The sequence below is a fragment of the Dermacentor silvarum genome, chromosome 1 (assembly GCF_013339745.2).
Source record: "Dermacentor silvarum isolate Dsil-2018 chromosome 1, BIME_Dsil_1.4, whole genome shotgun sequence".
Taxonomy (NCBI): Eukaryota; Metazoa; Arthropoda; class Arachnida; order Ixodida; family Ixodidae; genus Dermacentor; species Dermacentor silvarum.
Genome location: NC_051154.1, coordinates 302,701,847 through 302,728,916, shown reverse-complemented (window position 1 = coordinate 302,728,916; position 27,070 = coordinate 302,701,847). Strand labels below are relative to the sequence as shown.

General features: G+C 46.4%; 1 protein-coding gene across 2 annotated transcripts in view; it reads left to right on the top strand.

The window, feature by feature from the left end:
• Nucleotides 1-25,484, top strand: part of LOC119437260 (sodium-coupled monocarboxylate transporter 2) — an 85,580-nt gene extending 60,096 nt beyond the window's left edge. For both annotated transcript variants that reach the window (XM_049660395.1, XM_037704300.2), the window contains exons 9-15: nucleotides 11,811-11,920; nucleotides 13,849-13,916; nucleotides 19,860-19,946; nucleotides 20,662-20,843; nucleotides 21,329-21,447; nucleotides 23,663-23,754; nucleotides 24,825-25,484. In XM_049660395.1, coding sequence (XP_049516352.1) covers nucleotides 11,811-11,920; nucleotides 13,849-13,916; nucleotides 19,860-19,946; nucleotides 20,662-20,843; nucleotides 21,329-21,447; nucleotides 23,663-23,754; nucleotides 24,825-24,929 — 763 coding nt within the window. In that variant the 3' untranslated portion in view covers nucleotides 24,930-25,484. The remainder of the gene's footprint in view (nucleotides 1-11,810; nucleotides 11,921-13,848; nucleotides 13,917-19,859; nucleotides 19,947-20,661; nucleotides 20,844-21,328; nucleotides 21,448-23,662; nucleotides 23,755-24,824) is intronic.
• Nucleotides 25,485-27,070: the final 1,586 nt, after the last annotated feature.

Genomic DNA, 27,070 nt, shown 5'->3' with positions numbered 1-27,070 from the left:
TATGGATGTAACAAATATGGTCGTATCAATACCTTCCCTGCTTTTTCTTCACCAATACTCTAAACGTCTGCTGCTTATCTCGACTGCTGACGTGTTGATATTTCCGTCAGCTTTACATCCAAGCGCTTCTGGAAGGTGTATGTTACCTAAGAGGGTCTCACGGGGTTTATCGCTTCGCATTCCATTAGGATGTGCTGAGAGGTCTCCGGATTTTTGCTGCAGCATAAACGTGCCTCCTCTTGTTGCGAGTATTTGCTCTGGTATGTTTCTATCCTTAGGCAACCAGCTCGAACCTCAAATAGCAAGGCACTGCCCTTTGTATTACCGTACAGATTTTCCCTTCTAATTTCTTTCTTCGCATTCTTCTAAATCTCCATGGTCTTTTTTGTTTCCATTCTTTGCATCCAATTCGCTGTTTCTGTTTCTCTCATTTTATTTCTGATGACTCCTGGTTGTCTATTTACAATTTCAATTACCCTGTACTTGGCTGTCAACTTTCTCAACCTCTTCTTCCATGCTGTCTCCACACTTTCAGGTACAGATATGTGTAAACTTTAGCCGCCCATTTATTTTGATCCATCTCCCTGCGTCATTCTTCAAAACTAATTTTGCTCTACGCTTCTCCGACTTCAAACAAGGTCTAACCTATGTCACCCTGCCCTGCCTCGTTCGTGGTTTTACCGTAGACTCCCAAAGCCAACCAGCCTACCGATCTTTGTTTAACTTCCAACCGCGACAAGATATCCGATTTCAAGCGTAGAAGGCATCTGCGAATGTTAGCGCTGGCACCATTACTCCCTTCCAGATTCCATGCGCCACCTCATATTTATTGTGGCCCCTCAGTGCTCTGTGTTTCATTATTGAGGCTTTCCGCAGCAATAATGAAAAATGTCGAGGCCAGCAACGACGCTTGCGGCGACATCTTGTGAAGTTTGTCCAATTTTGTCCAACAACAACACGTTAGACACGTTTTTCGTGTTTCGTAAGTGCTCATGTCGAAGAAAAATGACAAAAACAAGGCTGCCTGTTAACCATTACGTCCTTGCCGACACTTTATGCCAACAGCTTAATGGAATGTCGTTGATTACTGCAGTAATAGTTCTGTGTTCTCTCTGGTTAAACTCTCAGCCACAAGGTCATGCCAGTAAGCCGGGCGTTCACGTTTACGTGTCTGGTAATCCAGTACTCAGCAAAGGACAATTATACGTGTCCGAAAAAGCTAAAACTCACTAATGTAGTTTACACGTAAAAAACTTAAAATCATAAAACAAGTTACATAATTTCTGCCTAAAAAATGTAATATATATCTTTGACACTTTTCCTTGTTGATAAGGTGATTAACAAGTATAAATTAGCAACAGGTATCTGCAATGATTAAAGAATTAAAAATGACGAACAGTGCGATATTTCGGTGCCCGCAAACACACTTTATGTTGCGCATTGTGTTTCCTATACTCTTAAAAAGACGCTTACGTAGTCTCTATAGCATGCACTATTACTCACAGAGGACCCTGATCATGACAAAGAATTTTTCAGAAGAATAAAATTGGGTTGGAGTGCATGTGGCCGGCATTGCCAAATCCTTACTCGGAGCTTACCACTGTCGTTGAAAAGAAAAGTGTACAGTCATTGCATTCTACCAGTGCTAACATATGGGCCAGAAACTTGGAGGTTAACAAAGAAGCTCGAGAACAGGTTAAGGACCGCACAAGGAGCGATGGAACGAAAAATGCTAGGCGTAACGTTAAGAGACAGGAAGAGAGCGGTATGGATCTCAGAGCAAACGGGGAAAGCCGATATTCTAGTTGACATTAAGAGAAAAAAAATGTCGCGGTTTCGCCCGAAAGACGAAGCATCAATTGCGATAGCAAATTAGTAGAGAGCTATTCGGAGTAGGGATAGTAGTTTTATCGGCTGCATAAACTTGGACACATTCGTTTACTAACTGAATTAACAAGCGTGGTGTCAGTGCGCACAAGCAAACATGAATATATCACACTGAATGACCGCAGACAACAACTGTCAAAACGCTGGCAGCAAGCGCAGCCGCCGCAGCGGGCAAAGGTTCGTGCGGTCGATCGCTTCAACGGAAACTGAGCAGCGAACGCATAGCGCATACAAAGGTCAGAGCCGTGTGGAGATAAGAGGCGGTGTGGGCGACCGGCACCACAGCCAGTACAAGCGTAGTTGTTGGCAGAGTAGAAGCTGCCCCCCCCCCCTCCCTCCCGTGCTGCCTTCCCGCTTTCTTGCTTTCGCGTTGGAGATTGAGTGGCCAGTTCCTCTTGTGGCCTGTTGCAAGATAAGCATTTGGTGCCGCAGCACAGCGTCGCCCCGCCTCCCTCCCTCCCATACCCCCACGGCCTTTCGCGCGAGGTCGCGTTTGCTTTCCGCCGTGCGTTCGCTCTCCGTGATAGCGCGCTCCCCCGCGCGCTTTCACTCGCGCATAGGGCGCGCGGCGACGATTTTATCGCCTTTGGACTTCATACGGAACCTCACGGCGACGGCGACGATGACGGCAGGAATCTGGTTGAAGTGTCCATATAATTGCTATCGCAATAAAATGGAGCTCGCGCGCTATGCAGGATGCGCCGAGTTTCTCGTTTGCACGAGTTTTACCTGAAATTGCTCGATGGCAGTCAGTGAACGGAGATAGCTAGGAACGCGCAAGAACAGCAGTGAAAAAGAAATGTCGAGATAAAGCCGCGTATGATAACATCAGCGCAACCTGCGCGGCACAGTGCAACCTCGTTTCAAGCGCAGAAGACTGCGCAACGAAACGCGCCAGCGCCGCGTATTGTTATCAACGTATTATCGCAATTTAGCAATACCGTCGCTGTCCCGCTGTCTATCTGCACACTTGCCGTGAGCCGCTTGCCACGCCTTTCTCGGGCGCGTCAAGGGCGTGCCTCCTCTTTCGGGCATTATCTTTCTATCCTCCGTCGAATGCGAACAGGGCACATGCGGTGCATTCTTGCACCTACACTTTCCCTCAATCGAATACTTTGAAATACAACAAACAAAATAACAAACGTTTTATTTCTTAAAGTACCGGTTTTTCGTTTTGAAAGCTATACATTTGTGATGACAAACGGACATCGAGTGAAATATTAAATTTTGCACTTTTTTGCCGCGAGTGGCGACAGTGAGGCGAAAGCTTACAAGCGGATGCATTCTAGAGGGTCGTACGCACTAGGGAGTTCATACGGTGAGCAGTCGCCAGGGGCGCTGCAGTGCTATTCTCGATAAAGTCGATGCGATAATGACGCATAAAGTCAGTCATGACAATGATCTGTCCATTAGGGGAATGGCAACGCAGCGCTGGGACATGGCTGTTCACCGCAGGTGCTTTCACGTACTGAGGCGGCTATTAAAAATTAAATTATGGGGTTTTACGTGCCAGAACCAGTTCTGATTATGAGGCACGCCGTAGTGGGGGACTCCGGAAATTTGGACCACCTGGGGTTCTTTAACGTGCACCTAAATCTAAGTACACGGGTGTTTTCACATTTCGCCCCCATCGAAATGCGGCCGCCGTGGCCGGGATTCGATCCCGCGACCTCGTGCTCAGCAGCCCAACACCATAGCCACTGAGCAACCACGGCGGGTGAGGCGGCTATTAAGGCCGCCGTTTTACCAACTGAAACGACACTCTAGCCATAGAGACGGGAGCAACGGATGTCACTGCAAAATTGTTGTGCGGTATTCTAGGGTCCGTAGTGACGCAGCACAGTGAAAATGCACCAGTTTATCTGCGTGCGCGAAGTCTCCGCGATGCATTGCGTAGAAGAGCGTGCTGCCGCTTGCCCAGTGAAGGAGCCTTCGTGCGCATGCACGCAGAATTTGAGTGTGTTGTTCACTCCAATGTGCTTGCCAATTGCCTCTGCTGCAGAGCTAACAGCGCTCGCAGATGGATATCGTAACGACAGCGCAGCAATCGCATTTTCGGTGGGTGAAGGCTTTGTGTGCAGTTAGGAAATTAGACTTCGAACGCAGGAAGGTGTTGCAATTGTTTAGTGTGCCGTGCTTGTGATGAAGAAATGCCATCGCACTGGGTGTGTTTGCGCTGACCACTTACCGTGTTTACGACACTGCGGCTCCGATACATAACTGATGACAGAGCAGCCACCTCGAATGACAGTTGCAATACGTTGTCGTTGGAAAACACTATACGCACTGCTCAGGATCGTCGTCCACCACGCCGCATCGACGCCTTGCAAGCAGCTACCGTGATGTGCCGATAATTATTTGCTGTCCGCTATGTCACCACAATGCAGGCAATGAACCGTGTTGTGGGGCCATCACAGCCCAAGAAGAAACATGCATAAGCCAGCGAAGGTCGACGCTTTCTTTTTTTTTTTCGATAGTGGTGCTCAGTACATCACCGATGACATTGCGTTCTGCGTGTTTTATTTCGCCGGTCAAGATTGTTAATGCCTCTCAGTTCCGCACCACGTTGCGGAAAAATAAGTTGGGCGTGGCCCAACCGTGGTGGGCGCGCACAAGAGTTACATGCCTCGCGCGGGGCGTGACCTATTGTTTTGATTGACAGGCGAACTCGTGCCAAACTCGTACATCGCGAAACCCCCCTCGAGTTGAACTTGTGAACATGGCGGCGGCAGCAGCAGCCTGTGTCATCACATCCAGTGGCATTAAGCGTCAAAATGACCATCCGGAGCCGTTCACCTACATGACCGACATAGAGTTCCAGCGTCATTCTTTGCATTTCCAAAACGTCAGTGCGCTGGCTGTGTGACGAGTTAGGCGAAGGCCCTCGTCTGCGGAGACAGCGTGGCGGGTAAATTATGCTTTACGAGCACAGAGTGGTGTGACTAGGCTGCGGAGGAAAAGTTCGTGCGATCGCTTCGGCTCTCTCCTGTTTCAAGTGCTGCTCGTCCACCGCGCCCCAGCCTCAGGCCACGTCCGGCATCATCATCAGAGTACTGTGGCACCAGCGAGCACCTGGGGTTCAACCCGGACCAACCAACCTGCGCAAGCGAAGTGGTCACATTATCTTGGAAGACTAAGAATAGACGCCGGGCTGCCTTCCGGTGCAACAGGGGCCGAAATCAGTTTTCGCAGATACACGGTACCGCTGCACTGCACGATCAAGGAGGCAAAACAAGTTACTTCGCCAACACGGACCGCTCCAGGCGGCAAATGATTTGGCTCACGTACTGCATGAGCAAAAGCGTTGACATATGGCTGTTGAAGTAGATGACCGGCGACTTGTTTCCTCTATCAGAGCACGCCATCGCCGACTGGAGGAACTACCCCCGTAAGGTCGAGAGGGACGAGCTGCTGGCGCTACCTCCACTCGGTGGCCCCGGATAGATAACGCAGATTGACGAGTGCCTTCTTCGCGTCGAGCAAAAGTACAATCGAGGCCACCTAATGACGGGCGACAACTTTCCGCTTAGCCGTCAAAATTACGGCGGTGTTCAAGATGGTGGCCCATGGGTCTTCAGCATGTTCTGTGCGACCAGAGGGGTGCTGCGACTTTCAAGGTCGACTGATGAAAGGCGGCGACACTAGGCGCCATTATTGCAGCCACTGTTCAACCGGGGACCATTATTCATAGTGACGAATTGGCCGCATACAAATGTATCCAAAATTTAGTGGATGCTAACGGGGCTATGCCTCAATCTGCATTGGGAGATAGTCAACCACAGCGTGAACTTTGTGGACCCCATCACGGGCGTTGAAGTGAAGCGCCATCTCGTCAGCGATGGGTACAGGGTAACTGCACGGATGCTGGAGTCCCACCTGGGATGGATGTGGTGGCACTCAACGGCCACGTGCGCTGCGAAGACCGTTTCTTGCGTTTGTTGGAAGCCACGGATCACTCGGACTACCCAGTATAAAAACTGTTTCCTGCGGTTGTTATAAGCCATTACTCGACGCTTGCCCGTATGAAGGTGCATCGCAAAGTAAAAGAAAATAAAGCGTAGTTTTCCGACCCTTGTATGAGTGCTTACGGCAAGCGCGCCGCGTCTGGTGTTTTAGCTCTACTAAGCTATCTTAAAACGTCATCTAGCGCCGACCATCTAGGCTTCCATAATAAATTTTTAAAGAATGCATCGCATAGTATTTGTCCTATGTTAACCGCTCTGTTTTCCCAGTCACTATCAACAGGCTGTATTCCTAATGACTGGCGCATTGCTAAAATAATACCCATTTTCAAATCAGGTGATCGTGCTTGTCCGCTCAATTATCGTCCCATCTCCTTAACCAGTACTATTTGTAAATTACTCGAACATATAATACACACTCAAGTCATCAACTTCCTTGAAGACCATAACATTATTTTCAAGTATCAGCACGGTTTTCGCAAGGGCTACTCATGCGAAACCCAACTAGCAGGATTTATTAACGACATAGATGCGCTGATAGACGCTGGGTTTCAAGTTGACGCAATATTTTTAGATTTGTCCAAGGCATTTGATCGTGTTCCACACCATAGGTTGTTACTTAAACTTTCACACCTTAACATTCACCCTACTATAATTGCATGGATCACCGATTTTCTCTCATCTAGAACTCAGTTTACATCAGTTAACAATTCTAACTCATCTTATGCTGATGTTACGTCTGGAGTTTCACAAGGCAGCGTACTTGGACCTTTACTCTTTCTAATCTATATTAATGATTTACCCAGATGCGTGTTATCCAAAATCAGACTATTTGCAGATGATTGTGTACTTTATCGAAGTGTAACAACTAACACTGATAATCACTTACTACAAACTGACCTGGAGGCAATAAGTGCGTGGTGTTTGAATTGCTTAATGTCATTAAATATTTCCAAAACTAAACTCTTGTCTTTCACCAATAGGCCACGAATTCCAACTACCGACTCTCTTGATAACAACGCTGTGGAACTCGCCACAACTTACAAGTACCTTGGCATCAATCTTCAGTCAAACTTATCATGGAATAATCATATTAATCTTACCCTTGCCTCTTCTAACCGTACTGTCGGACTTATAAACATAACTTAAAGGAAGCTCCAATGCATGTTAAAAAACTAGCGTACACAACATTAATCCGTCCTAAACTAGAATACGCGTCTGCCATTTGGGATCCCGAACAAACTTATATCATCAGTAACATCGAAGCCTTGCAAAACCGTGCTGCGCATTTCATTTTTTCAGATTATTCACGTTACACCAGCGTCACCTCGTTAAAGAATAAAGCTGAGTTGGACACCTTAGCACTTCGCCGTAAAATTTCTCGCCTATCACTTTTCCATAAGCTTTATCACCATCCACCACTTCATGATGACTTCTTTCAGTCACCACAAGTTATCTTTCCACGTCGTGACCATCCATACAAAGTCAAACGCATTAACTGCCACTCATTCCATTATGCATATTCATTCTTACCGCGCACAATAACTGAGTACAACGACTTACCGTCAGACATTGCCACGGAATCTGACTTGACTAAGTTTCAAGATTTAATTCGCTCACGACTTGTCAACTAATCTTATTATTATTATCTTGGGACTTTTACAGTGTTTTCGATGTTTGTTGCTGTTTTGCTTTTCATTGCAGTTGCCTTATGTTCTCCTAACATGTACTAATGTTTTCTCTGAAATAATTGTGACTCATTTTGTATATTACCTATGTAAAACTCTATTATTATTTTTGTTATATTGTCTTGTTCTTTAATATGATGTATAATCTATGACCAGTGCCTGTGACCCCCCCCCCCCATGTAATACCCTCATAATGAGGGCCTTTGGGGGTATTTTGAATAAAAAATAAAAAAAAACATTTATGCGCTAGCCGACGCGCACTTCGTCTCGCAGCTGGGGCAGCTGGGGTGCCTCGATGCGTGCCTATATACCTGCAGCATTTCTTTAGCGCGAGCAACGAGCGATCTTTTAAAAGCCCAGTGTGAAAAGGCGCACACCAATCTGTGCTCGGAAATGGGAGCGCAAGCACGTAGCGAGCCGCACCAATCAAATCCAGAGGAACGAGAAGGAGCCAAGGTAAATACACCTGGTAGCGAAGCTTCCATAGAAGCCCATACGTTCAAAACATGGCGGTTCATCGGCGGTTCATGGGGATTAGCGCCATCTGTGTGAGGAGAGAACACTTCCGGTGGAAGAATAAATAATTTGACGTCATATCCGTTAAAAACAGAAGTGACGTCATTTTGTTTTCAAAGGCGCGAAATTTGTTTTCGGAGGCCTGCCATTGTAGCTGTATATTCAAATGCCCCGCCATTCGACTTGATGGGCGTTTCGAGATTTCAGCGCGGAAAGCGATGCAGGAAAAGATCAGCCGTATGGGTGTCGAAATCGCATCGCGGCACAGAAGATACTTTCCTTGGAGGCCGACGAACGCTTTGAGCGTAGAGTGCTCGTCCTTTCGTAGGACGCCCAGCCCGTCGGCCAGCGATGTCCCACGAAAACAACTAAAGTAAACAATTATCTGGTGGTCACAACTCACCACTTTTGACTGAACAGGTTAAGAAACAATGAAACTGTTCGCACCACCAAATTCAAACAAACGTCGACAATCAAAGCAACACGAGGGTGGAGGCGTATTGTAACAGTGAACTTTACGAGCGCGCCTTACTGCCAACTTCAAGAGTTACATTGGACTGCAAGTGATAGCGGCGTCAACGCCCGCCGCTATCGGTAGGCGCTCTTACGGTGGGCGCCGAAAAAAGGTATTTATTGATAATGATCAAGTAAAATAGAGTTGTTCTTTTCTCGCCATGCGTATATAAAATTGATTAGGAATTTTATTTTCGTTGAATGAATTTAACTGTGTCTTGCTTTAATTAAAAAACGCTTTTCTCTTTGCCAATGTTTGTTCCCTCCAAACATAGCCGCGCTTCAATCGCTGCTACCATAACCACCCTTGCTGATGTCGATGACAATTCGCTCTGAACCGCTTTTCGCCCGAAGCTTCGCGACCTATGTGGATCGACCTTGAAGGAGCAACGAGCGATCTGTTGAAAGTCCAGTGAGAAAACCAAGCGCACACTAATCGGTGCTCGGAAATGTTAGCGCAAGCAAGTAGCGAGCCGCGCCAATCGAATCCAGAGAAAAAAAGAGGAGGGCGAGCGTCCCCGCGTGGTATAACGCGAAACGTATTAAACTACCAATTAGTCTAATCCACATTCAGTGTACATCTTGTAAATTGTCAAATGCTTACAACCCACGTTAATGTGACTAATATTATCGTACTAAATACATTTATTTTATAACTTGCTTTGTGCCTTTAATGCACTCGGTGTAACGACAAACAAGTGAAAGACGGCACGACCATGCACCGACCGTATGATCACGTGAGCCCCAGTTTGTCGACCGCCCATATGGCAACGCCCAAGGGATGATAGCCACCCAGAGTGAATCTAGATAAACCAATGAAACTGTACTCGTGCCGACGGACAAACTTTGTCTTGTTACCACTAGTTCTTTCATCTTGGGGCGTCGCCAGAGCTCGTGAAGATCCCGAGTTTCGCCAAACTCGGCGCATCCTGCATAGCACCCCTGGGCAGGCCATGTAATGCATAGGATGGATAACCGGTGGACCATTAGAGTTGCAGATTAGATTCCAAGAGAAGGGAAGCGCAGTCGAGAATGGCAAAAAACTAGGTGGGGGGATGAAGTTAGGAAATTTGCAGGCGCAAGTTGGAATCAGCTAGCGCAGGACGAAGGCCTCTCCCTGCGCGATCTCCAATTACACCTAATTGGAGATCGCAGGTAGAGGCCTTCGTCCTGCAGTGGACATAAATATAGGCTGATGATGATGACAGCATGCACTGAAGTAACGTTGTGCCGATGGGATTACTGTAATTTTGTCCGTGACATTACGCTTCGTTAAGCGATCAGTGCACCGACTGTGGGTTCATTTGTAATCGAAATAATACCGTATCGCAAATTAGTTTGTGACACGACTTTATCACCGAACCAATCAGACGGTGATCTCAAAAGCCATCATACCTAATATATACATGTATATACACACATAATACAATATACATAATACATTTTGCCTATATTTAACTCCTTTTTCTAATCACTAATAGATAGCGCTATTCCACCCTCGCATCAGGGTTACGTAGACAGGCGAACACATCTTTCATGATAAATCGTGATGATAATTTACCTAATTAAACATAAGCAAGTAATTGTCTTTTCGTTATTGAATTTAAAGGGCACAACTTTTGCAGTTGAATTGAAGACCGTCCGTATCAAAGGCCGTTCACTTATGTAATATATAAATATATGCATACCATGCTTTACTTTTAAAATCACATAGTCGCGCAATTGTCAGGTTAGGCACGTGTATATGTGGTCAGTTTAGCAATGCCGACACGTGGGCATTGCTTCACCAGGCAGAGGAGTTAAATCGGGACCAAGTTAGGTGCTTTTAAAATCCGTGCGGAGGGACTTCGCTTTACTACGACGAAATAAACGATGACTTGAATCTCGGTTCAGCGGAGGATATCTCGAAAAGGCGGAACGCACGAGAGAATTAAGAGGAAGCTTTAGTTTGGGAGCTCCTATGTTAATACATTGGAACGGGGAAATCATTTTTCTGCACCGATTTCCATGAGGTTGGTTGCATTCAAACAACGAACTTAATATCTACTAACTGATGGAAGGGTATTTTCAAATGATGCCATAAATATTTTAACTACTTGAAAATTGAAAAATATAAAAAAACGTTGATGTATAAAGTTTACAACTCGAACTCAGCAATAAAAAAGTTCATGATTCTGCAAACTACACCTAATAACCAATCTAAAGCTAAAAAGATTGGTTCATTAAACACCGCATCATAACACTAATTTGTGAATAGCATATTTTCAAAGCCTTGGTAAACATTGTAACAATTGCATGCCAGTTGTAAGTTAACAATCCCTCTTGTCCGCTTTAGATGCTCTCGCAGTTTGCAGAACAGCTCTACCTGTTTTTGATGCAGAGGTACGGATTTATAAACTTCGTGCTTTGTATTTTCTTCAAACATGACAATTTTAGCCATTTAAAAAAAATTAGATTCTAAATAAACATTCTGCTTGCTAGATTTGCTATAGTTAACTTTCTATTTCACTTGGACTTTCACGTGACATATCGTAAAAATGAAATTAAATATAAGTGGGTGTCTCATAAAAGCATTTCTCTATTTTACATGTATTTGAATGAAAAAATTGGAGTTGGCCCCGTGATAAAGCTTCCTCTTAAGTAGCATAATATACCTATTTCCTACTGCAACAAGACGAAGTTTGTCAAATATTTAGGGTCGTTCATATGAACACACCCACGACTCTAATATTGTCCGTCTTTGACTCCGTTCAAAGGAAAGGTTTTTTATAAGATGTTCCACACTTTCCCTCGAGAGACCGCTACTCGACTGACCTTGAAACTATATGCATTCGAAATCGCGGTCGCCATCTGTATGTATCAGGTGCCACAAATTTGAGGCACCAAGTTCAGATATCGACTTAAGAGTGACTTAGACCTTTCATATCTAGGCTGACATTTTGCGTACAAATTACTAAACATCTGAGAATTAATTATTTTGATGACTGAAGCAGTAAATGAATAAACGCAGTACTTAAAGCACCTAACTGCGCACAAGAAACGAGTTACGTTCCTCCTTGCAGAATGCACGTCTTCTCCATTGTTCACAATGACCGTTTTGATACGAAGCCAGCCTTTAAAATATCATTTACTAAAATGGTGCATGCAGCATTATCTATCTACGTAAACCTGTAAGAACCGTGATGATTGAGCAATAAGTATGAGTAACATTATCTATTACATCTTGTCATTTATTTCTTTACAGCACTGTATCATCTATCATCAATTCCCAAGCTGCCGTGTTTTATGTGGACGTAATTTCGCAGTACACGAAATTCACGTCAGCGCAAGCAACCGCTTTTACGAAGAAGAGCGGTAAGATTTGTTTTTCTCTGCTTGTTTTTACACTGCATTATGCGCCGATATTATCCCTTAGTTCAATGCAGACTGCTTCGATAAGTTGTCGTAGTCTTCATGAATCGGATAGAACAGATACAGGCATAGTATTTGCACATCTTCTTTTTCTTAAAGCCTGTGATGACATAAAAATTGTTGTCATTTACACAGCACCAGTAACAACTTTCAAGAACACCTCTTTCTTTTTAATTCTAGTTATTGTTTTGAGACAGGCGCATACATGCGTAATGGTATGGCAAGCAACAACGAACATAACCTGGAATTAGGGACATTACACCAAAGAATGGAGCTTGGCCTCTCCACCACCACGCGGCGGCCCATTAGCTTTAATATTCAATACTCAGCTATGACGCAAGCATTGACACAGAGCATCACGTGCATATAATTACTCAGGGGAGCCGAAATAAAGCGAAAAATGGCACAGTTTCGCCCGAAACGCGAAGCACCGATTGCGATAGCAAATTATTAGACAGTTATACGAAGTCAGAATAGTAGTTATATCAGCCGTATAAACGTATAAACATGCGCTTACTAACAAAATTAGCAAGCATGGTGTCACGCGCGCAGGCAAACATGAACACATTTCACTCGATGACAGCGGACACTCGCTGTCAATACGCTGGCGTGAGGAAGAGCGGCAGCAGCAGTGAGCGAAGTGCCATGTGGTACCTCTCGCTTCAGCGCGAACTAAGCGGCGAGAACGTAGCGCACACGAAGCCACAAGCCCTCGGCGCGCCTAGACCATGTACCCACCGCAGATCGCTTTCAAGATAGGGCCCGCGCAGCCGCACTCAGCCGCACCATACGCAGCCGCCCCCGGAGTAGAACCCCTCCCCCCCCCCCCCTCCTGCTTCCTTGCACGCGATGGAAGACGGTGCTTCCTCCCCACCTTCCTCCCTTGCGCGCGTGAGATCGAGCCACCATCCTTCTCGGCTCACCTTTGCACGCTTTCATTATAGCGCCCACAGCATACGCGCGTGACCGCGATGTTATCGCACTTGAACTTTATACGGAACATCCCGGCGATGGCGCACATGCGTCTGGAGTCTCCATATAATTGTTATCGCAATAAAACAGACGTCCCGCGCGCCGCAATCGATACCTACGTGCATGCGTGTTGCTAAATGTAAGTGATCTTTGGTAACACTCACCATATGCAATTACTTTTTTTATTACTCAAAACAATTTTTGTTCTTGAATTTCACAAAACCATCATATCGTAGAAATTAGAGGCTAAATAAGAGTAATTCTTCCCGTACAATGAAGTTGCCGCGAAAAAAAATTAGCTTCAAGAGTGCGGGAGCACTGGGCTGCGGTGTGTGCGTGCGTGCCTGCGTGCTTATTTTGCGCTGTCTACGTGGCACAGAGACTTCTGTTTCTGAGCATGAGCTATCGAAAAGGTAAGTCGCCGCTGCTCGTACGCTACACTCAGCATTTCTTAAGGTGCCAACGAATTATCTGTCCCCTACACAATACGTCAGAAGACCCCTTACTAAAAACAGGTAGCCACATCCTGAGGTCTCTTATTGTTGAGTGTGACCTGTCGGTAATGCATGCTCCGTCCATTATCATTAACCCCCCCCCCCCCTTCTCACCCGCCACCTTCCAAGCGCAGGCAGGAGATCAGCGATGTCGTATGCTATAGACAGCCGTGATGAGGGTTCTACTGCTCATCGCACCCATGCTGGCTGAATACGCCTTCTCTGACGGCACATTCAGAAAACAGCGTCAGAAGCGTGCAGCGAGCCTTGAAACGCTACACGATTTGTTAGCGGTTATTTTGCAACGCTATTAAGTTTTTGAGAGAAATCAAGTGTGCAAATGCAAACCGGGTTAAGTTTCGGTCTTGATTTGTGTTCCGTGTGTCCGTCTCTCTTTGTCTCCAGCCCTATTCTTTGGATGTGTTCTTACCGCTTGTGCTGTCGCAGTGCCTCATCTGGGTTCAGCTGTCCGGGTAAGTAAGTCTCAAGCAAGTGTATTTCTTCTTCAGTTGAAGCAGTGTGTTGCGTGACTTGGATGCTTCTTAAATGCTCCCAGTGTAGCTTTTTACACCCAAGAATGCATGAGAATTTCAGTAGCTGGCGAGGGGTGACTTCCTCTTATCATATGGTAGGCTGTTATTGCTTCGATACACCACTCGAAAAAATGTCTTGCACTTTTTAACTCCCGGGCTAGGTTTTGCAAAAGAAGGCATGGTATTACTTTTGAAGAAGGATGACGCTGTGCCAAAAAAAAAAATGTCGCAGTTTCGCCCGAAAGGCGAAGCATCGATTGCGATAGCAAACTAGTGGAAAGCTATACGAAGTAAGGATAGTAGTTTTATCGGCCATATGAACTTGTAAACAAAGGCATACTAACTAAATTAACAAGTATGGTGTCACGCGCGCCCCTCCGTACTCTACCTTCGGAGCGTTGCGCGTGACTGGAAGACGGAGCTCTTGCTTCCCGCTTCCCGCCCCTTGCGTGCGCGAGATTAAGCCGCGACAGCCAGCTCACCCTCGGACGCTTTCACTCGCACATAAAGCATACGGCGCGTGACAACGATTTTATCGCCCGTGGACTTAATACGGAACCTCACGGCGGCGGCGACGGCGACAGTGACGCCGACAGCAGGAATGCACCTGGAGTGTCCATATAAGTTCTTTCGCAATAATAATAAGAGGCAAGCCTAGGCTGTTTGCCGATCTACTCCTGTTCGTCTCGAGCAAAACTTTTGTTTTGCAAGACACAAATGAGGCCCTATATAACACAACCAAGTTCTAAGTATAGCGTGGTTATAACCAAAAATGGACTCCGTTTGCGCGCCGTTGCAAAAGAATCGCAGACTGTTAACCTTCTAGACATTTCTCTTAATTGTGCGCTCGAATTAGTCCATGTGAAATTTCCGAAGATAGTAGGTCGCCTTTGGTGCTTCCTATAGGAGGATTAAGCATTGAGTGATATATGTTATTGGCTGTACCTAATAGAAGAGACTGATTGCGCACATCACTGCAACAACCTAAGGATGACTTTTTCCTGTAAAAATGGTTGTGGTAAAGCTAGAATCGCTAAGAATACATACAGAGTGTTTCAGCGTGCACTTTCAAAATTTACTTAAGGTTGCCTGTGGCAGATAGCCCAATTATAGTTAATGAGGTGGTGTGCTCGAAAAGGAGGACATTACTTGCACAAAAATTGAAATGCATAATCAGCTAATTAACAACAAATCACTAATTAAGTTTTTAACTAATTACCTGATGGCCCATATTGCAATTTATGAATTGTAGCCGTGGAGTTGGCAAGGTGGATGCACTTAGAATTAATTCTCAGGATGACACCAGTTTCGAGGTATGAATTCCCGAACTTTGCGGAGAAATGCATTGGCGTTCCAGTTAATTTTGTGCATCAATGCATAAAGCGACGTTTTGTTAAGAACCTAACTGGAACGCCAATGCATTTCTCCGCAAAGTTCGGGAATCAATATCTCCAACCTGGTGTCATCCCGCGAATTTGTTCCAAGTGGATCCGCCTTGTGAACTACATGGCTACAATTTGTAAATTGCAATATGGGCCATCAGGTAATTAGTTCAAAACTTGATTAGTGATTTTTTGTTAATTAGTCGATTATGCATTTCAATTACTTGTGCAAGTAATGTCCGCCTCTTCGAGTAGACAAGCTCATGAACTAAAATTGTGCTATCTGCCACAGGCAACCTTTCAGAATTTTTGAAAGTGTTCGCTGAAACACCCTGTATAGCTACAGGCTTTATGGTGAAAAGACCATCCGAAGAAAGTGGAGTAAATTTTAATTGTTAAACTTATTGCTTGACTTAAGCACGCCGTCTATAGGCTCTTAATGCTGACTTGATTCCTTTTGATAGTACAGGGAAATAACATGGTGTTAACGTACTGGAGTTTTAAATTGCAATAGAATGTATTTAAACCCGTTCCCTAGGTAATCCTCAATTTCTTTGGCTGTGTGGACTACAGTTCATAAAAAATTGGCGATTCGAATTATCAGCTCGAAGCTTCTCCCGTATGTATCAACCGCCATGGAATATATTCGACCTCAAGAACTGCGAAGCACGGGCGCATGCGCATTCTCTTCAACACATAGCACATCCGAGCGGCTCAGTATAGTATATACTGAGCCGCTGACACGTTATGTAAGCAGTTATCACAGTACAGTATTAGGCAGAGCCTGTAGGAGGGACGTGACGGCGGCTGTACGAGCCGTGCCGTCGTCCCTACTCAGAAGGCGAAGGCGGCGAGCCGAGCGACGGGGCTGCGACGACCAGCGTGGCTGGCTTTTGGAACGACACTGCGCGTGCCGAGCTTGCGCTTCGAGCACGCGCTGCGCTTCTTTATTTTTTTCTTTCTTTGATAGCCGGCGCCAAGGCACCGGCTGAGAGCGCCGAACAAAGCGCTCCGCGCTGCGGCGTCGGTGGGCGCTACAGGGCCCTCCACCCAGACGGAACGTCGAAATGGCGAGCCAGTTGAGTCCTGATTGAAAAGTGTCCATGGCCAGTCCGAGTCGTCAACGTGAAGGCATCGGGTCGCCACCACCACTCAGGCGGGCGGCACTGGGTGCTCCTCAACGGGCGAGGGACTCGCGGAACGGACGCTGTTGGCAGAAGTGCGTCTACCCGCTGATTTGACGGGCGCCACATGTCTCTTGAAGAATGAGGAAGGGGGAGGCTTGTAAGGCGAAGGGTGCGTCGACGGTGCCAGCGAACGCGTTGCCGAAGGCGTATCACAGACCGCACCTTTGCATGACGTGTAGGATGCGTGCACGAGCAATGGAGTCGAAGCCCTGGACGGGCCACGACGCGTGCCGTGCACGTGGACGCGGCGCAACCTGTCGGAAGGCGAACACGATCCGGCAGAGCTAACGATGGGGTGCATCGCGAGTAAGCCACGGGCTGGCCATGCAAAAGGGGGTCAAGGTCCGCAGGAATGTCCGGTGGTTCCATCGGTCCATCGCAAAAGCCGGGAGTGGGTCGAAGCCGTGAGGCGCTCAGCGACGAGGCACGAACGTCCGTCGAGGCAGCACAGGTGAAGACCCGGGTGGGCTGGGTAGGTGGAATGACCTGTACTAACTGCGCTGAAGACTGCGCTGACCGCTGGAGATATGGACCGTTCGTTGTCGGGTGTCGCAGAAGGTCGTGACCCGTGTCCACGGTGGTGGTAGCCGGCAGAGTCGGAGGCAGTGGGATCGGCACGGTACCGAGCTCGCGCGCCGCCTCGGAGACCGGCTCAGCAGACCGCGTGGAAGGGTCGGGTGCCGTTGTTGCAGGAGCGATGGCGTTGGAGACAGACCCAATGGCATGCGGCACGGTAGCCGGCGTTGGGTCGGTGATGTCTCCACTGTCGCCTGCCATCGTTGCGGGCGAGAAAGGCGATGACGTGGCCGGTGTCATGGTCGTGACGATACCCTCGGCGACAACATTGTGCGCGTACCCGCACGAAAGAGACCCCTGGAGAGAGCCGGAGGCCGGGGTCTGTGCGGTAGCGCATCGGGTGGTCGCCGAGACGGTATCGGGGCAAGTCGAGGGAGGAAGGCCTGCCTGATGGTGGCTAACGGGCGCAGGAGCAGACGCGTCTGGTGCTGGCGGTGAGGGCGCCGGCGGAGATGACTCGCGCACCGCGCGGTCTACCTCTGGAAGAGGGTGGTAGACAGCACCGAAGAAGTCGAGCACGCGCTGCCGCAGTTCGTCGTACGGGCGCGGGCCAGGCGATGGAACGCCGAGGTGGAGCTGGAGAGCAAGCGGCAGGACGTCGAGGAGTACCGCGTGCTTGAACTCCTGGATCCAGATGTGGTTAAGCTCCAGAGCCGCCTCGAACTGAGCGAACCATGCGCCGACGTAGCTGGACGAGAACAGCGGCAGTGGCGGGTCGAACTGGGGCTCCGGCCAGTGAGCCATGGCAGCGTGTCGCTCGGGAAAAGGCGCGCTCTCCCGGGTCACCAATGTGGGAGAGACGTGACGGCGGCTGTACGAGCCGTGCCGTCGTCCCTGGTCAGAAGGGCGAAGGCAGCGAGCCGAGCGACGGGGCTGCGACGACCAGCGTGGCTGGCTTTTGGAACGACACTGCGCGTGCCGAGCTTGCGCTTCGAGCACGCGCTGCGCTTCTTTATTTTTTTCTTTCTTTGATAGCCGGCGCCAAGGCACCGGCTGAGAGCGCCGAACAAAGCGCTCCGCGCTGCGGCGTCGGTGGGCGCTACAAGCCTTCCCAGCAGCTGCAAAATACGACCGTGCTCGCGTTGTGTGACCTTCACCCTAAGCGAAGGCCACACCTATGGCAACACGACGCTGACATCGATACTCAGCTGTGCTGACGTTATGCATGCGGTGTCGCTGAATTATGGAAGGTGCAATACTACACCGACAACAATACCGACACGACCGCCAAGTGAAATTGTCGCAGTTTAGTCGTCTGTCGCGCCGACAACGGCGACAAAAACAAGCAGCCGATTGGTTTTTCTTGTTGTTTAATAAATGCAGGCAAACTGGACAGTAGGCTACATTAAACCACTCTGTCCTAAGACACTTAAGAAATAGAGCCCACACTCCCTCCCCCGCTCTTTCCCCACATAACACGCGCGCAAATATAAAAAATAGACGAACGTACTAAGGCTACAAAAAAGCGTAAATGTAACCAAGACAAAAAATAAAGCTCACCAGAAGAAGCGCCTCATGCGCACCTGCGCTGAGTAATAGAAGTTCATGTCCACTGTGCAATAAAGACACTATTTACGCATGCACACGATTGTCATATTTCTCAACTATAGTCACGACAGCAAACACTTAATGTAAGATACAGTTCGCACGAATCTACAAATCACATCCACATAGCAATCCCGCAAGGCTGCCGATTGTCGTCAAAACAGTCTCCGGGAGACCGATAGCTGAGCGACATCCTCCCAAAAACCAAGAACTCTGCCTGAATACAAGCGCCTGTATCAACTTTGACTACGCTCAAATTAAATCAAATCCAGCTTCGGTAGCTCAAAGGTATCAGCAACGAGATCTTATGAGCTGCATTATTACAGAATTTTTGCTGATGTCCTTGTAGCATGAAGATGAGGCCTAGTGTGCCCACTGAGTTTGCGTACGTGGAGGAGTCGCTTCTGGGTAGATATCAAGTAATTACAGTTAATATTTGTACCTTTTGATTTTTTACCTTTGGTCATGCGGGTTTGAAACGAAATTTTTTTCGTCGTAGGGAGCCCACGCAAAAGGTAGGAATCACCGCGATATGTAGTGGGCGTCAATAGCTGGCTGACAACGTTGTGTAATTCGGACGGTTGCACTCAACTGCGCTTCTGTGAGTGACATTAATCAAAACAGTCCACTTATTTTAAAATCTGCACTTACGCTATTTTCAGCGCAGCCTAGCTTTCATTCCATGTGAAGCGAACAACAAGAAGTTCCCCTTTTAATGCAGCTATAGATTGCAGCTATAGATAAACAAATGTCAGCGGCCACTGCATCAGGCAAAGCGGGGAAAGGTTGGCAGTTTATGTCCTAATTAGCTGCAAATGCGCTATAGAGACACCAAAATAGCAAAACGTTTCGCAAGTACAGCAAACCAAATACTTTATCTATATACAATTCAATTACTTTCCATTTTATTGTGCGATCATTTGAGGTACGAAGAAATGAAGAAATGCATTTGATGTATGTATGAAATGAAGAGCTGCAGTGCTAAATAAGCTGTCATCGAACCTTTAACAATTGTTCACATTGACAACGCGCTTTGAATGCAATTGTTTCAAACTTTTCATACACTTTTTAAGTGAACTTTCAAAGTTAAGCTAAGAAGACCATGTGGTAATGTATAAATAACAGTAAGATACCCATAGCCTCTAGTCACAAGCTAAATTACCTTCTCCTTTTTTTTTTTTTTTTTGTTTCAGCTTATTCTGGTGCTGCACAGTGGTGGGACTGCACCGTTCGTTGGACTTTTCATCTTGGGGCTTGTTTTTCCGTGGGCCAATGCGAAGGTAATGCATTGTATTTATTATTAGTATTATTATTATAATTGTTGCTGTTGTTGTTGCGGTTTGACTTGTGTAGGCATAAACAAAACATGTTAGGAAAAGCTGCCAAATACCTCCTGAAGGATCATAGCGGCAACTTGCTATAGCAGCAACTAGCTCGAAAAGGGTGTCAGGGGACCGGAGGACCGGAGCCCAATTGCACTGTACTCTATGAACGGCACGGGAATGTAGCAATCAAAAGGGAAAAAGAAAAGAAAAGAAAAGTAGAAATGCACTGGTTCAGCTTCTAATGACCCTCAGAATTTGATACAATTGCATTTATTCCACTGCGTCTGTATCGAAGGGTTGTGATGATGCGTATGTACTACGTGCTGTTGTAGGGCATCTGCACAAAATTTTCTCGGAAGGCTTCAAAACTAAGAAGTAATGCATCATGGGAGAGTATAAGTGCAAATAACGCGAGGCCGTTTTGCTTTTCCAAAAAGAAAATTAGATGAGAAAACTGGAAGGGTCTATCTCGGTACGATCTCATTAGGCGTCCATTAACAGTTACATTGTCTCTCATGTAACACACTCGGATTTTGATCAGTTCAGTTGAGAGTTTCGAGTATGCCCACTGTGTCGTGCCTACGAGTTACCCCCAGACTTCCACAGTATCGCCGCGCGCAGTTGTGGACCGCGATACTCACGCCTGTGTGCACGAATTGGTGGTTCGCAGGGCGCTGCAGTCGGCACGTTAGTTGCTGGAGCTCTGCAGTTGTGGCTGATGTTTGGGAAGATCACCCTCGGCATTCATTCTCCCAGGATGCATGTCACTCTCGACTATTGTCCGGTCAATGCCACTTCCCCCATGATGAACAATTATACCTTCATTGTCGACGAAGCTTCGTCTGTTGACAGGTGAGAAGAACTGATTAGCTCGTTAGCCACTTAGTGTTCTCTCTAATTCCTTACCTCCGGATTACGAAAGGCACCTCGAGTAAACGCATAATTCTTAACTCCTCCGAGCGGAAGGCAGTGTAGCCTCTCAAGAGAGTATTTACCACGACTCACTAAGACACCACGTCAATTTCTCAGCTGACAAGTTGTTTGTCAGACATTCTGTCAGATGAAAGAGACGGAAGTATAACAATTAATTAATGTAACTAACTACTGTGCAGCTAGGTCATATTTCTGTCTCCTGTATAAAAAAAATATTAATCGCTGCTGATGTACTATCCAGATTTTTAGCGTTCTTATAGGTCCATTCAAGACACACGGCAGGTTCATAACCAAGCCTAAAACCAAAACCACAATAAAAAGTATACAACTTTTCATTGTTACTATGTTGCAGTAGTGATAGTGATAGAATTGCTTCATACAGTGAGTGGAAATTTTTGTTTCAGTCTTTCAGGTCATGAAGAAAACAGCTTGCTTGGCTTCTATCAATTTTCAGCCTACTGGAGCTTAATTTTTACCACCATTCTCACCATTTCTGTCGGCGTTACAGTCAGCTTATTAACAGGTCAGTACAGTAAAAAAAGTGGACCTTCCACTCGCCTCAGTGAAATGACACTTCAGGGTTGTTCCTTCTTGAGTTTTGGCGTGTTTAATTCACTGCAAACTGGCATAAAACAGGCACTTCGAGAGCTACTGTCATCGCCTGTCAGTAAGCATTAATGCAGCAACATCAAACTGGTCTTGCGGAAACATCGGTTATCCGCTTATTCGACTAACCTGTTATTCGAATTAGAAAACCAGATAGCCGGAGTGATCGGTTATTTGGTTGGTTATCGGTTAATAGTATCCGGATATTCGGATAGCCGGATATCGATTCATTTGTACTTGTGCTTAAATTACCTCTCTTTCTCTCTGATGGTCTTAAAATTGTAGTTATTTTTGCAACCACTCGTACAAACCCGATATCTGCTCTGGTTAGCCTCCTTACCTTTCTTTTTTTAAACACCAAATATTTGTGTCTAAATATTCGAATATCCGGCTAACCGTTTATTTAAACCGGATATCCTGAATAGCCGTTTGTCGAAATACGGATAATCGTATAACTACTGTTTTCGAGACCGGATTCACTTACCTCCGGTTCAACCGGATAGCCGGTTTAACCGATATTTGAAAACACTAGTAAGAATAATAACAGCTATCTGCGTCATGCAAACTTCTAAAGACCGTTGCGCGTTAGTTTCCCCACTATGACGAAATCAAATTCCGTGAAATCCGAAGAAGACGGAGGTCTGCTGGACTATAAGTGGTGACTATAGGTAATCAGCAGTGGAGAAGGGATGTCCCTGAAACCAACGTTGTGACGCGGGTACTTATCTTCGTCAGGGCCGCGAGTGCTTTCCTTGTCAGCGCATATATAATAGCTCACTCCAAGAATTGGCTTGAGTCATCCATTCTTCGACTACTGTTGATCGCTACAAATGCCGTGAAATGATGTTAAAAAGTGTGGATTGAAGGAAGACTGTTGTTAGCGAGAAAACTGAGTCTTTTTCAGCCCGAAAAATATTTTACGGCACACTGCGTTCACAATAACTGCCGGCGACTTCATTTCATGGCTGCCCCTTATTAGGGGGGGAGCAGTTGTGGGTGGCCTAGACGGCAACGGCGGCAGAAAAAATACTGTTGCGCGCTTCCTATACTTGAGCATCGAAGTTTGGTAACACTGAACAAGCTACACAGGAAAATTAGCGTAGCTTGCACTGGAGGCGCAATGCTAAAGAGACAGCGGAGCTGATGGGCACCTAGCGAGTCCTGGCTTTTGGGCTAGGCAAAGCACTACCGTGTCATCCCCAGCATTTTCGGGAATTTATTGATTATTGATAGATTATCGATTAGCTATTAATTGGCTATCGATTGGCTATCGCTACGTAGCCACGTACTTGGCCACGTAGATTGGCCACGTACTTGCGCTAGGCTAAGCACTACCAAGTCATCCCCATCATTTCCCGGAATGTAGTGATTATTTGTCGATTATCGATTAGCTATTGATTTGCTATCGATGACTGACGAAGTTTAAGTAGTCCCAACCATGCTTGGCTAGACTTCGCCACGCTCAGCTTTGCTAGTTCACAGGGGGTTAGTTCCGTTGCGCTTGGACCCTTTCTGCACTACCGCCAGGATCGGCCCACACTTTCTGTTCGCACGTTACGGACTAACGCTCGGCTTAAACAGCTCCGCTGTTAATAATCTACGACTTCTGTGGGTCCAAAGCCAGACAACGTCACTTCACGCGCGAGAGTAAACGTTTCTTACAGCTTTCGTTATCGATATTGAAATGCCAATGGTTTGAATATATAAACAGTAGAGCTGTTTAAGCCGAACGTTAGTCAGCAACGTGCGAACAGAAAATGTGGGCCGATCCTGGCGGTCGTGCAGAAAGGGTCCAAGGGCAATGGCACATACCTCTGTGAACTAGCGAAGCTGAGCGTGGTTGGGACTACTTAAGCTTAGTCACTCATCGATAGCCAATCGATAGCCAATCAATAGCTAACCGCTAATCGATCAATAATAAATAAATTTCGGAAAATGCTGGGGATGACTTGGTAGTGCTCAGCCTAGCTCAAAAGTCAAGACTAGCTAGGTGCCCATCAGTTCCGCTTTCTCTTTATAGCATTACGCCTCCAGTGCAAGCTACGCTAATTTTTTATAGAAGCATATCAATTCTTACTGCTGTTCATCTGGTATGGAAGCATCAATAATGAATAAGCTTCTACTGCATGCAGGGGAGAAAAAGACATGCGCCGAAAACTTTCCTCTCACAAGCAAAGTTGCGTTGAGGTTATGGAGGAAATTAAAGCTACTACCAAAAGCAGAGGTAAGTTTCATATTTCAGTACCGCCGTCACTAATATAGTGTGTGCAGCGTGTCGCCGGGCATATAAGTTAAAGTGCTGACTGGAAACAGAAAACAAGAACCTGATTTTGTTCTCCCTCCCCAAAGAGGAACTTCCTCGTTTAAATGGAAATGCGCTTTAGAAAATCCCGTTCACTGATAATTGTACTACACTCGCTAAAAAAATCGCGAAGCAGTCACTAACATAACGCTAGTCACGCACTGCAATATAAGCCACTAGGGTCTTAATAATGAACAGTTAGTAACGGCGAGGTTTGTTACAATAATTAGGTCAGTAACCTGTTTGAAAAAACAAAAAAAAGATTTCGCCAAGACTGTTAACACGTAAACTGACTGCGCACACACTGCAGATTTTCGCAACAGGATCGCTAAATCACACGCAGAATTATACTAATGTTGAAAGCACAATGTACTGGTTTTATACTAATGTACAACATAGCTATATTATGCATCCTTCAGGAAGCTATATTTTAACGCTGTTTTTCGATTTTACAGAGTTTTATAGAAAAATACCACCTCCTAATGCATTATCTGCAAAGATTGCGGCTTTGGCTTGTAGCCACCGCAAGCAAAGCTCGCCAATAACGCAACCGGCTGTCACAAAATTGCTGGAAGTTTCATATCGAATACCAAAAGCTCGCGTGTTGTAAATTATTTTTTCAGTTGAGAAATGCGCGCACACGAATCCTTATAACAGCGAACTTCGATAAACCAGAAGTTGATTGCGTGCAAAAATCAGCAACCGCCAATAAATCTGACAAAGCCATTTTGGTGTATATCCAACTGGGGTATTTCGGTATATATCCATCCAGCAAATGACAAATTCTTTTTCGTATGTATCATGTATCATTCGCACGTTGAAACTTTTTCGGGGCGCCGAGCTGCTTGCCATTAAACGCTACACAAAACACTCAGCAACAGACACTCAGTCGCCAAAAGCCCGTGCTAAATGAAACAATGCTTTACGATGGAAGTAATGTCACCTTGTTTTTTTTACAAAACTCTTCTATGCTGTCGTGCATCTTTTTCCAGGCCGAGATTCCAGCGCAAGTTGAGGAAGACGAAGACGAAAAGGACATCTTGCGCCATGAGTTTAGACGAGATGAGTCCTTCAACTCAAATGAGAGCAACGTATAATTGTTTTCTCTGGAGGCCCGCCAAGAACACTATTCGGCACGGCTAGCGAGCAGTGAAGAACTTCAAAGGATCGCACGTATCCAGCCGTGCGCTCAAGTTACTGCCCCATTTCGAGTGTTTATCACGAGTTGTTTGCCAAAGGTCGGCTAATTCGCCTAAGCCGCAGAGAAATCCGTAGTCGACAGCGTCTTCTTTGAATTGGCACTGTTGGCTGCTCACGGAACACGAGCGGTGATTATTATGTTCCTTCGTGATGAAAGGAAGACGTAAACGTTGTTTGTTCCTGCATGTTATAACATCGGAACGGCGTACGTGCAAATGCATGGGACGGGGAAGGAAGTGTGTTTTGAACGCCACGCTGCCAACCGAAATATATTCAGATGCCGAATAGTGACAATGCTTTCAACGCTTCGAGGCACTCGCTACAAGAACTCCGTTGATGTATGGATATATTGACGTAATTGGGCGGCATTAACTGACATCACGTGTGTCGCTACTGCAACTGCAGTACTCAGAATGTTGTCCGCTAGCACAAATTAAATAAAAAGAAGACGTACAACGAATCCGTTGCTGTTGCGCTCCTTCCCTCTCTGTCCTTGATTGAAATTCAAGCGCAGTTTCTTGCCTTCAAGCTATGATGAAAACAAGAAGAAGCATGTAGCACAGTCTTACAGGTTAAAAAGAATGCTCGTCCACGTGTGCTGCCAGTCAAAGGCTGCCAACGTTATTGGTGAAATATATTTTCAGATTTTATTCCATGTCATCGCGGTTACAGAAGCATAACCCCTAATAGCTGTAACAAAATAATTTTTAGTGGTACTAGCATCGAGGGACACTCTTGTTTCTTGTGCAGCACTTCCGGTTCACCTCCTGAGAAGACGAGTGACGAAATTCAGAAAAAATGAAATGAAATTATGGGGTTTTACGTGCCAAAACCACGATCTGATTATGAGGCACGCCGTAGTGGGGTACTCCGTAAATTTTGACCACCTGGGGTTCTTTAACGTGCACCTAAATTTAAGTACACGGGTGTTTTCGCATTTCGCCCCCAGCGAAATGCGGCCGCCGTGGCCGGGATTCGATCCCGCGACCTCGTGCTCAGCAGCCCAACACCATAGCCACTGAGCAACCACGGCGGATATCAGAAAAAAAAAATAGAAAAAAATACTACAGTACAAAATTCATGGGTTTCATTATAGATCTGATATCAGAGCATAAGGTTGGTTACAAGTTGAGTTGCTGAAGTGTCTGGAATAATTAAAATTAATTAGCTGAGACGACCGGGGACGAAATTCAAAATAAATCAGAAAAAGATAGTACAACATTCATGGGTTTTATTATAGATATTATACCAGAGCATAAGTTTAGTTGCAGGTTGAGTTTTTGAAGTGTTTGCAATAATTATAATTAATTATAAACGCAAGCACATGGGCGTTTTTGCACGTCACCTCCATCGAAAAGCGGCCGCCGCGGCCGGGATTCGATCCGGCGACCTCGTGGTCAGCAGCGCAACGCCTTAGCTGACGGAGCCACCGCGGCGGGTCACGACGACGGCTGCACAACGACACGACGGCGGTGACATGGCGCTTCCTCGGCGCGCGGTTTCTTGTGCGCCTCCCCGGCAGCACTGAATACTCGCCTTTAGGTCATGAGGAAAATCAGCCCACGCGCAGCTGCACTCGCTTTTATGGGTAAATTGTTGCGATGCGCAATGACGCAAGCTCCAGTCGTTAAAAGTATTCGCGTTCTAGGGTTTCACGAGCCGAAACCAGCATCTGACAATGAGACGCGCCATAGTGGGGGGGAGTCCGGATTAATTTTGACCACCTGGGATTCTTTGACGTATACCCAATGCACGGTACGCGAGTGTTCTTTTTTTTTTTTTTGTGCATGCCGCTCCCATAGCAATGCGGCCGCCGCGGCCGGGATCGACCCCACGACGTCGAGCTCAGCAGCACAACCGCGACAGTCGTGTCACAGTGCTAGCTGCCACAGGGCAGGAGAGTGGTAAGTGATAATTATGCACTTGTCATGTGCCTGCGTATGTGGCCTAAAGGGCATATAGAGCATCCAGATTTTGCGCTTTGGGATTCTGGTTCAAATAAACGCAACCGGATACATACATTATTTTTTTTAATAGA